Raw genomic sequence first — 10,536 nt, 5'->3', positions numbered from 1 at the left:
TACGTGCTGCTTTAGTAGCCAACTGCTTACGAGGAGCCTTGCCTCCAGTTGACTTCCGAGCGGTCTGCTTTGTACGAGCCATTCCTTCACAAATTTAAATTTACACTGTCACAGTTCAAAACACAATGGTCGGTCGGTGGACCTTGACATTGCTTATATAGGAAAAATGATGGTGCGTTAGAAAGAGATCGACATACTCAATGCTATGCGCTCTTGCTCTGCTCTGCTCTACTCAGCTGTTGTAAATGTTGCAAGGGTAGTGTGTGAGCGAGATGCAAGCAGTATGTGCTCTCTCAAGTTTTCGGATATCTCGGTATAAATAGCGGTGGTTCTGTTGAGAGACATTAGAGTATTTCTGACATTCGTGAAGTGCGTTTATATAAAAGTGAAAAATGACTGGTCGTGGTAAAGGTGGCAAGGGCTTGGGTAAAGGAGGTGCAAAGCGTCATCGCAAAGTGTTGCGTGATAATATCCAGGGTATCACGAAGCCAGCTATCCGTCGGTTAGCTCGTCGTGGTGGCGTGAAGCGAATCTCTGGATTAATCTATGAAGAAACTCGTGGCGTTCTCAAGGTCTTTTTGGAAAATGTTATTCGCGATGCTGTCACATACACTGAACATGCCAAGAGAAAGACAGTCACAGCCATGGATGTTGTTTATGCATTGAAGAGGCAAGGTCGTACACTATACGGTTTTGGCGGTTAAGAAAGAACGAGTACAACAAACAACTTACATTCGTAACAATCGGTCCTTTTCAGGACCACCAATATATTTCTTTAAAAGAGCTTAAAAATATGAAATTCAATAATGATTCTCTATAGTAGACCCGCTATTAAGTTCTCTAGCAGCGAAATATATGCTGCTGTTGTTGTATTGTGTTGATATCCTCAACATCTATGCCTCGCCTCGACTCGCTAGTTCTCTCTCGCCACACTCGCTCCCGCTATCTGCTGACAGACGATGATGTCTATAGACATCCGACCAAGAAAGAGTTCTACGTAGTTCGACTAGCAGGAAACGCAATTCTTGTATGTATTCGTAAAATACTACACACCAAATTTGTTATTCAAACCAACCAGCAACCAACATTTCAATGAAAGAATGACTGTACTTTAGTACAGTCACGAATGTCTGCATATATTGAATTGCTTATTATATTACATTTATTATGTAGACTAATACATGAAAAATGTCATCTCTGTACTTTTGTACCGTCAAATGTCTGCATATTTTAATTGCTTATTAAATTATATTTTTTTATTTATACTAATATATGAAAAATAAAATCTCTTTGGTATTTTTGGTCGTCCTGAAAAGGACGTTTGGTTTTGGTTTTAGTTAATTCGAATCTTAAGCCTTCTTTTCGGTCTTCTTGGGCAACAGAACTGCTTGGATGTTAGGCAACACACCGCCCTGGGCAATAGTGACGCCCGAAAGGAGTTTGTTCAACTCTTCATCGTTGCGGATGGCCAATTGCAGATGGCGAGGGATAATTCTGGTTTTCTTGTTATCGCGGGCTGCATTACCAGCCAACTCCAAAACTTCAGCGGCCAAATATTCCATAACAGCCGCCAAGTAAACTGGCGCACCGGCACCAACACGCTCGGCATAGTTACCCTTGCGAAGAAGACGATGAATACGACCAACGGGAAACTGCAGGCCGGCGCGGTTTGAACGCGACTTTGCCTTTCCCTTCACTTTTCCACCTTTACCGCGACCAGACATTATATATTCCTTTTATTCTTTTTACACTTTTTCACTCAACAAACAAGAATCGAATACCCAACATCCTCAACATGCCAACTTATACTTTTTTACCTACCTACTTTTTCAGCTAAAGAGGGTGAGTTGTGCTATACGCAAACATGAAAACGTTGTTCGAAAAATCCTACAAATGTTAACCAAGTTGTATCGGTTCTGTCAAACATTTGGGAAGTGAGTAAAAGTGAAATTGAGTGAATAACAATGCCGCCTAAGACAAGTGGAAAGGCAGCCAAAAAGGCTGGCAAGGCCCAGAAGAATATTACCAAGAATGATAAGAAGAAGAAGCGCAAGAGGAAGGAAAGTTATGCCATCTATATTTACAAAGTGCTGAAGCAGGTCCATCCTGATACTGGAATCTCGTCGAAAGCAATGAGCATCATGAACAGCTTTGTGAACGACATTTTTGAGCGTATTGCTGCTGAGGCCTCTCGTTTGGCACACTACAATAAACGTTCAACGATTACCAGTCGGGAAATCCAAACTGCAGTCCGTCTTCTGTTGCCCGGAGAGTTGGCCAAGCACGCTGTCAGTGAAGGAACAAAGGCAGTAACCAAGTACACTAGCTCCAAGTAAATCTTAGCTCGATGTATGCAGATCATCTAAAAGCAGAAGCAAAAGGCCCTTTTCAGGGCCACAAATCTTTTTTCAAAGAATATTAAATATTTCAATGAATATTTCTATTGTGATATTATGTACAATAATCAAAACTATCTCACAAGACCATATTTTGTGTTTAATTTCGTAAAGAGAAACATTTAGCGATTCGAAGCCTAACCAGGAAGAACAACTACCAAATTTATCTCACAAAACCATATTGTGTGTTTTTATCGTAGTGTAAAGAACGAACTTCGAATATAATTTAGTAATTTTTTTCTAATTGGCCTCTTCTTTTATAATGGCTTATAGATATGATTATGAAAGTATTTTTTTTCTCTGTGAAATATGTAATAGTAGTCCTGAAAAGGACTTTGATTAATTGCAAATTTCATTGTTTTGAAATTCGTTTATACCCTGCCGAGTAATTTCGAAGTGAAATTACTTCTTTGTTGCGGACGCAGCCTTTGCTTTTGGCTTCTTTGCAGCGGCTTTTTTCGGGGATGCTGCAGAGACTACCTTTTTAGGCTTAGCACTTGTAGTTTTAGGTTTCGGCGTCTTTGGCTTTGCTGCGCTTGACTTTGCCGCCTTTGCTGTTGTGGGCTTTGCTTTAATGGTTCCCACTTTCTTTGCATCTTTGGCCTTCGCTTTGTCTGCTTTCTTTTTGTCGGTACTCTTTTTGGCCACCACAGCCTTCGATAACTTCTTATCAGCAGTACCCTTTACTTTTTTGGTGGCAGATATACTCTTCTTTTTGGGTGCTGCCGATGCAGTTACCTTCTTAGTTTTCTTCTCTATGGAGGATGCCTTTGGCTTGGGCTCCTTTTTGGACGATGCAGACAGCTTAAATGAACCAGATGCACCCTTCCCTTTTGTTTGGATCAACTTTCCACTCGCAACTGAATTCTTTAGGTACTTCTTAATAAAAGGAGCCAGTTTCTGGGCATCACACTTGTAAGTGGCACTGATGTATTTCTTAATAGCCAAAAGGGATGAGCCTCCACGTTCCTTAAGATTTTTTTATCGATGCATCCACCATCTGCTGAGTTGGTGGGTGTGTTGGAGGGGCCGCTGTTTTCTTTGCCTTAGATGCGGATGCAGATGCAGGCTTTTTAGTGGCCACCTTCTTCTCAGCTGGGGCTGTTTGTGGAGTCACAGGGGACGCGGATACAGCAACTGCGGAATCAGACATCTTGTATTATTCACTTCGTTACTTTTCACTTTATAATAAACAAAACGAAACGTTTTAGTTTTTGTTTAATTCGAAAATACCATGAAATTTGGTCACCCGTTTGGATGAGAATCGAGGAGGAAGGCTGAACGAGAATGTTTGTGCCTTTGAATATACGATACGCAAAAGTTTACAATGACCATTTTATTGACTTGTCTTTTTGAACAGTTTAAATTTGATATCTGCACTAAAACCGTTTGTAATTCTATTCTTAAATGTTTGAAATATCCATAAAGTTAGTTTTTACATACATTTTTATTAATTTCATGATTTTTAATTGCCCCTCAAAGTTAGGCTTTGTATGAATGCAAAATAAGTTATCTTGAAAAAACAATGTTTTTAATTGGATAATAATAAAAAATATTAATATATAAATTTAAAAGATAATAATTTATTAATTTGTTAATTAAATGCAACTATTAATATAAGCATACCCTATAGATAAATACATTAAATTTGATTTCAACTAAACCATTTGCCGTTAAAGACAGTCATGCTTTTGATCCAACGCAATACGAAAATCATTCGGAATAATAAAAACTAATAATGAAAATGTTTATATATCAATTTAAAAGATAATAATTCATTCATTTGTTAATTAAATGTAACTATTAATACAAGCATAACCTATAGATTTATATATTAAATATCATTTCAACTAAACTAATAGCCGTTCAAAGCATTCATGCTCTTAAGCCAAAGCAATATACAAATCGTTCAGAAAAATAAATTCTTCCTTTTAACATTAATAATATAAATTACAAAATTAGAATTTACTAACTTCAAACATATAATCATTTCATACCATCAGATTCAAAATAACATTTCAGATACACTTATTTAGCGCAAATAAATACATCAGCGTTAAGACACAAGGCACAAAAAAGAAAATATACATATGTAGATAAATTCTTACTTGTATTCAATCAGAAATAAGTTTATCTTAATTGAAAAGCAATTGGCTAACCACTGTAAATATATAATTTACACTAAACGCTTTATAATAAAAATGCAATTTTAAAAAATCAGAAAGCTATATTGTGCTATTTAAAGACAAAACAATAATAATAAATAAAATACTTTCTTTAGATGTATAGTATTTTTCAGTAATTTTCTAGATTTGCCTTTAATATATATGTATATATTGTATTATAAGAGACCTACAATTTATAGTTTGAGATCAAATGAAACTTGAAAAAAGTTTGAACGAAAATAGGAATCTCCTTCTTAGAAATATTGTGGTCCTGAAAAGGACCGATTTGTTGGATGTTGCTTGTAATAATATACTAAACAGAATAGCGAAGCGATTTAAGCGCGCTCGCCACGGATACGTCTGGCCAGTTGAATGTCCTTGGGCATGATCGTGACGCGTTTGGCATGAATGGCGCACAAATTTGTATCTTCGAATAGACCAACCAAGTAGGCTTCGCTAGCTTCCTGTAAAGCCATTACAGCTGAGCTTTGGAAACGAAGATCAGTCTTGAAGTCCTGAGCGATTTCACGGACTAGACGCTGGAACGGCAACTTGCGAATAAGCAATTCTGTGCTCTTCTGGTAACGACGAATTTCACGCAGAGCAACTGTACCAGGGCGATAGCGATGAGGTTTTTTCACACCGCCAGTAGCTGGTGCACTTTTACGTGCTGCTTTAGTAGCCAACTGCTTACGAGGAGCCTTGCCTCCAGTTGACTTCCGAGCGGTCTGCTTTGTACGAGCCATTCCTTCACAAATTTTAAATTACACTGTCACAGTTTCAAAACACAATGGTCGGTCGGTGGACCTTGACATTGCTTATATAGGAAAAATGATGGTGCGTTAGAAAGAGATCGACATACTCAATGCTATGCGCTCTTGCTCTGCTCTGCTCTACTCAGCTGTTGTAAATGTTGCAAGGGTAGTGTGTGAGCGAGATGCAAGCAGTATGTGCTCTCTCAAGTTTTCGGATATCTCGGTATAAATAGCGGTGGTTCTGTTGAGAGACATTAGAGTATTTCTGACATTCGTGAAGTGCGTTTATATAAAAGTGAAAAATGACTGGTCGTGGTAAAGGTGGCAAGGGCTTGGGTAAAGGAGGTGCAAAGCGTCATCGCAAAGTGTTGCGTGATAATATCCAGGGTATCACGAAGCCAGCTATCCGTCGGTTAGCTCGTCGTGGTGGCGTGAAGCGAATCTCTGGATTAATCTATGAAGAAACTCGTGGCGTTCTCAAGGTCTTTTTGGAAAATGTTATTCGCGATGCTGTCACATACACTGAACATGCCAAGAGAAAGACAGTCACAGCCATGGATGTTGTTTATGCATTGAAGAGGCAAGGTCGTACACTATACGGTTTTGGCGGTTAAGAAAGAACGAGTACAACAAACAACTTACATTCGTAACAATCGGTCCTTTTCAGGACCACCAATATATTTCTTTAAAAGAGCTTAAAAATATGAAATTCAATAATGATTCTCTATAGTAGACCCGCTATTAAGTTCTCTAGCAGCGAAATATATGCTGCTGTTGTTGTATTGTGTTGATATCCTCAACATCTATGCCTGCCTCGACTCGCTAGTTCTGTCTCTCGCCACACTCGCTCCCGCTATCTGCTGACAGACGATGATGTCTATAGACATCCGACCAAGAAAGAGTTCTACGTAGTTCGACTAGCAGGAAACGCAATTCTTGTATGTATTCGTAAAATACTACACACCAAATTTGTTATTCAAACCAACCAGCAACCAACATTTCAATGAAAGAATGACTGTACTTTAGTACAGTCACGAATGTCTGCATATATTGAATTGCTTATTATATTACATTTATTATGTAGACTAATACATGAAAAATGTCATCTCTGTACTTTTGTACCGTCAAATGTCTGCATATTTTAATTGCTTACTTATTAAATTATATTTTTTATTTATACTAATATATGAAAAATAAAATCTCTTTGGTATTTTTGGTCGTCCTGAAAAGGACGTTTGGTTTTGGTTTTAGTTAATTCGAATCTTAAGCCTTCTTTTCGGTCTTCTTGGGCAACAGAACTGCTTGGATGTTAGGCAACACACCACCCTGGGCAATAGTGACGCCCGAAAGGAGTTTGTTCAACTCTTCATCGTTGCGGATGGCCAATTGCAGATGGCGAGGGATAATTCTGGTTTTCTTGTTATCGCGGGCTGCATTACCAGCCAACTCCAAAACTTCAGCGGCCAAATATTCCATAACAGCCGCCAAGTAAACTGGCGCACCGGCACCAACACGCTCGGCATAGTTACCCTTGCGAAGAAGACGATGAATACGACCAACGGGAAACTGCAGGCCGGCGCGGTTTGAACGCGACTTTGCCTTTCCCTTCACTTTTCCACCTTTACCGCGACCAGACATTATATATTCCTTTTATTCTTTTTACACTTTTTCACTCAACAAACAAGAATCGAATACCCAACATCCTCAACATGCCAACTTATACTTTTTTACCTACCTACTTTTTCAGCTAAAGAGGGTGAGTTGTGCTATACGCAAACATGAAAACGTTGTTCGAAAAATCCTACAAATGTTAACCAAGTTGTATCGGTTCTGTCAAACATTTGGGAAGTGAGTAAAAGTGAAATTGAGTGAATAACAATGCCGCCTAAGACAAGTGGAAAGGCAGCCAAAAAGGCTGGCAAGGCCCAGAAGAATATTACCAAGAATGATAAGAAGAAGAAGCGCAAGAGGAAGGAAAGTTATGCCATCTATATTTACAAAGTGCTGAAGCAGGTCCATCCTGATACTGGAATCTCGTCGAAAGCAATGAGCATCATGAACAGCTTTGTGAACGACATTTTTGAGCGTATTGCTGCTGAGGCCTCTCGTTTGGCACACTACAATAAACGTTCAACGATTACCAGTCGGGAAATCCAAACTGCAGTCCGTCTTCTGTTGCCCGGAGAGTTGGCCAAGCACGCTGTCAGTGAAGGAACAAAGGCAGTAACCAAGTACACTAGCTCCAAGTAAATCTTAGCTCGATGTATGCAGATCATCTAAAAGCAGAAGCAAAAGGCCCTTTTCAGGGCCACAAATCTTTTTTCAAAGAATATTAAATATTTCAATGAATATTTCTATTGTGATATTATGTACAATAATCAAAACTATCTCACAAGACCATATTTTGTGTTTAATTTCGTAAAGAGAAACATTTAGCGATTCGAAGCCTAACCAGGAAGAACAACTACCAAATTTATCTCACAAAACCATATGTGTGTTGTTTTATCGTAGTGTAAAGAACGAACTTCGAATATAATTTAGTAATTTTTTTCTAATTGGCCTCTTCTTTTATAATGGCTTATAGATATGATTATGAAAGTATTTTTTTTCTCTGTGAAATATGTAATAGTAGTCCTGAAAAGGACTTTGATTAATTGCAAATTTCATTGTTTTGAAATTCGTTTATACCCTGCCGAGTAATTTCGAAGTGAAATTACTTCTTTGTTGCGGACGCAGCCTTTGCTTTTGGCTTCTTTGCAGCGGCTTTTTTCGGGGATGCTGCAGAGACTACCTTTTTAGGCTTAGCACTTGTAGTTTTAGGTTTCGGCGTCTTTGGCTTTGCTGCGCTTGACTTTGCCGCCTTTGCTGTTGTGGGCTTTGCTTTAATGGTTCCCACTTTCTTTGCATCTTTGGCCTTCGCTTTGTCTGCTTTCTTTTTGTCGGTACTCTTTTTGGCCACCACAGCCTTCGATAACTTCTTATCAGCAGTACCCTTTACTTTTTTGGTGGCAGATATACTCTTCTTTTTGGGTGCTGCCGATGCAGTTACCTTCTTAGTTTTCTTCTCTATGGAGGATGCCTTTGGCTTGGGCTCCTTTTTGGACGATGCAGACAGCTTAAATGAACCAGATGCACCCTTCCCTTTTGTTTGGATCAACTTTCCACTCGCAACTGAATTCTTTAGGTACTTCTTAATAAAAGGAGCCAGTTTCTGGGCATCACACTTGTAAGTGGCACTGATGTATTTCTTAATAGCCAAAAGGGATGAGCCTCCACGTTCCTTAAGATTTTTTATCGATGCATCCACCATCTGCTGAGTTGGTGGGTGTGTTGGAGGGGCCGCTGTTTTCTTTGCCTTAGATGCGGATGCAGATGCAGGCTTTTTAGTGGCCACCTTCTTCTCAGCTGGGGCTGTTTGTGGAGTCACAGGGGACGCGGATACAGCAACTGCGGAATCAGACATCTTGTATTATTCACTTCGTTACTTTTCACTTTATAATAAACAAAACGAAACGTTTTAGTTTTTGTTTAATTCGAAAATACCATGAAATTTGGTCACCCGTTTGGATGAGAATCGAGGAGGAAGGCTGAACGAGAATGTTTGTGCCTTTGAATATACGATACGCAAAAGTTTACAATGACCATTTTATTGACTTGTCTTTTTGAACAGTTTAAATTTGATATCTGCACTAAAACCGTTTGTAATTCTATTCTTAAATGTTTGAAATATCCATAAAGTTAGTTTTTACATACATTTTTATAATTTCATGATTTTTAATTGCCCCTCAAAGTTAGGCTTTGTATGAATGCAAAATAAGTTATCTTGAAAAAACAATGTTTTTAATTGGATAATAATAAAAATATTAATATATAAATTTAAAAGATAATAATTTATTAATTTGTTAATTAAATGCAACTATTAATATAAGCATACCCTATAGATAAATACATTAAATTTGATTTCAACTAAACCATTTGCCGTTAAAGACAGTCATGCTTTTGATCCAACGCAATACGAAAATCATTCGGAATAATAAAAACTAATAATGAAAATGTTTATATATCAATTTAAAAGATAATAATTCATTCATTTGTTAATTAAATGTAACTATTAATACAAGCATAACCTATAGATTTATATATTAAATATCATTTCAACTAAACTAATAGCCGTTCAAAGCATTCATGCTCTTAAGCCAAAGCAATATACAAATCGTTCAGAAAAATAAATTCTTCCTTTTAACATTAATAATATAAATTACAAAATTAGAATTTACTAACTTCAAACATATAATCATTTCATACCATCAGATTCAAAATAACATTTCAGATACACTTATTTAGCGCAAATAAATACATCAGCGTTAAGACACAAGGCACAAAAAAGAAAATATATACATATGTAGATAAATTCTTACTTGTATTCAATCAGAAATAAGTTTATCTTAATTGAAAAGCAATTGGCTAACCACTGTAAATATATAATTTACACTAAACGCTTTATAATAAAAATGCAATTTTAAAAAATCAGAAAGCTATATTGTGCTATTTAAAGACAAAACAATAATAATAAATAAAATACTTTCTTTAGATGTATAGTATTTTTCAGTAATTTTCTAGATTTGCCTTTAATATATATGTATATATTGTATTATAAGAGACCTACAATTTATAGTTTGAGATCAAATGAAACTTGAAAAAAGTTTGAACGAAAATAGGAATCTCCTTCTTAGAAATATTGTGGTCCTGAAAAGGACCGATTTGTTGGATGTTGCTTGTAATAATATACTAAACAGAATAGCGAAGCGATTTAAGCGCGCTCGCCACGGATACGTCTGGCCAGTTGAATGTCCTTGGGCATGATCGTGACGCGTTTGGCATGAATGGCGCACAAATTTGTATCTTCGAATAGACCAACCAAGTAGGCTTCGCTAGCTTCCTGTAAAGCCATTACAGCTGAGCTTTGGAAACGAAGATCAGTCTTGAAGTCCTGAGCGATTTCACGGACTAGACGCTGGAACGGCAACTTGCGAATAAGCAATTCTGTGCTCTTCTGGTAACGACGAATTTCACGCAGAGCAACTGTACCAGGGCGATAGCGATGAGGTTTTTTTCACACCGCCAGTAGCTGGTGCACTTTTACGTGCTGCTTTAGTAGCCAACTGCTTACGAGGAGCCTTGCCTCCAGTTGACTTCCGAGCGGTCTGCTTTGTACGAGCC

The 10,536-nt window shown here is 37.7% G+C and overlaps 9 protein-coding genes and 1 pseudogene across 9 annotated transcripts; 4 read left to right on the top strand and 6 right to left on the bottom strand.

Moving 5' to 3' along the window:
• Window positions 1–337: 337 nt before the first annotated feature.
• On the top strand, window positions 338–766 carry LOC149090405 (histone H4). Its single transcript, XM_089265245.1, has one exon. The coding sequence runs from the start codon at window positions 393–395 to the stop codon at window positions 702–704; it is 312 nt and encodes a 103-aa protein (XP_089121371.1). The 5' UTR covers window positions 338–392; the 3' UTR covers window positions 705–766.
• A 542-nt stretch (window positions 767–1,308) lies between these two features.
• On the bottom strand, window positions 1,309–1,796 carry LOC149090404 (histone H2A). Its single transcript, XM_089265238.1, has one exon. It carries the CDS (start codon window positions 1,722–1,724, stop codon window positions 1,350–1,352), a length of 375 nt encoding a protein of 124 aa, XP_089121364.1. The 5' UTR covers window positions 1,725–1,796; the 3' UTR covers window positions 1,309–1,349.
• A 113-nt stretch (window positions 1,797–1,909) lies between these two features.
• LOC149090403 (histone H2B) lies at window positions 1,910–2,401 on the top strand. Its single transcript, XM_089265239.1, has one exon. It carries the CDS (start codon window positions 1,965–1,967, stop codon window positions 2,334–2,336), a length of 372 nt encoding a protein of 123 aa, XP_089121365.1. The 5' UTR covers window positions 1,910–1,964; the 3' UTR covers window positions 2,337–2,401.
• Window positions 2,402–2,719: 318 nt separating this feature from the next.
• Window positions 2,720–3,639, bottom strand: LOC149090402 (histone H1-like). The gene is given in 2 exon segments (XM_089265243.1): window positions 2,720–3,377; window positions 3,379–3,639. Coding segments are annotated over 2 exon segments (750 nt in total). The 5' UTR covers window positions 3,550–3,639; the 3' UTR covers window positions 2,720–2,798.
• A 1,191-nt stretch (window positions 3,640–4,830) lies between these two features.
• On the bottom strand, window positions 4,831–5,314 carry LOC149090401 (histone H3). Its single transcript, XM_089265246.1, has one exon. It carries the CDS (start codon window positions 5,305–5,307, stop codon window positions 4,897–4,899), a length of 411 nt encoding a protein of 136 aa, XP_089121372.1. The 5' UTR covers window positions 5,308–5,314; the 3' UTR covers window positions 4,831–4,896.
• Window positions 5,315–5,563: 249 nt separating this feature from the next.
• LOC149090400 (histone H4) lies at window positions 5,564–5,992 on the top strand. Its single transcript, XM_089265244.1, has one exon. The coding sequence runs from the start codon at window positions 5,619–5,621 to the stop codon at window positions 5,928–5,930; it is 312 nt and encodes a 103-aa protein (XP_089121370.1). The 5' UTR covers window positions 5,564–5,618; the 3' UTR covers window positions 5,931–5,992.
• A 546-nt stretch (window positions 5,993–6,538) lies between these two features.
• Window positions 6,539–7,027, bottom strand: LOC149090399 (histone H2A). Its single transcript, XM_089265240.1, has one exon. It carries the CDS (start codon window positions 6,952–6,954, stop codon window positions 6,580–6,582), a length of 375 nt encoding a protein of 124 aa, XP_089121366.1. The 5' UTR covers window positions 6,955–7,027; the 3' UTR covers window positions 6,539–6,579.
• Window positions 7,028–7,137: 110 nt separating this feature from the next.
• LOC149090398 (histone H2B) lies at window positions 7,138–7,631 on the top strand. The gene has a single exon (XM_089265241.1). It carries the CDS (start codon window positions 7,195–7,197, stop codon window positions 7,564–7,566), a length of 372 nt encoding a protein of 123 aa, XP_089121367.1. The 5' UTR covers window positions 7,138–7,194; the 3' UTR covers window positions 7,567–7,631.
• A 319-nt stretch (window positions 7,632–7,950) lies between these two features.
• Window positions 7,951–8,869, bottom strand: LOC149090397 (histone H1-like). The gene has a single exon (XM_089265242.1). The coding sequence runs from the start codon at window positions 8,777–8,779 to the stop codon at window positions 8,030–8,032; it is 750 nt and encodes a 249-aa protein (XP_089121368.1). The 5' UTR covers window positions 8,780–8,869; the 3' UTR covers window positions 7,951–8,029.
• A 1,191-nt stretch (window positions 8,870–10,060) lies between these two features.
• Window positions 10,061–10,532, bottom strand: LOC149090396 (histone H3-like; annotated as a pseudogene).
• Window positions 10,533–10,536: the final 4 nt, after the last annotated feature.

The sequence above is a fragment of the Drosophila navojoa genome, unplaced genomic scaffold (genome assembly GCF_054131105.1).
Source record: "Drosophila navojoa isolate 15081-1374.11 unplaced genomic scaffold, UAZ_NAV_1.0 NAV_Backbone_225, whole genome shotgun sequence".
Classification (NCBI taxonomy): domain Eukaryota; kingdom Metazoa; phylum Arthropoda; class Insecta; order Diptera; family Drosophilidae; genus Drosophila; species Drosophila navojoa.
This window is presented reverse-complemented; position numbering and strand designations above follow the sequence as displayed.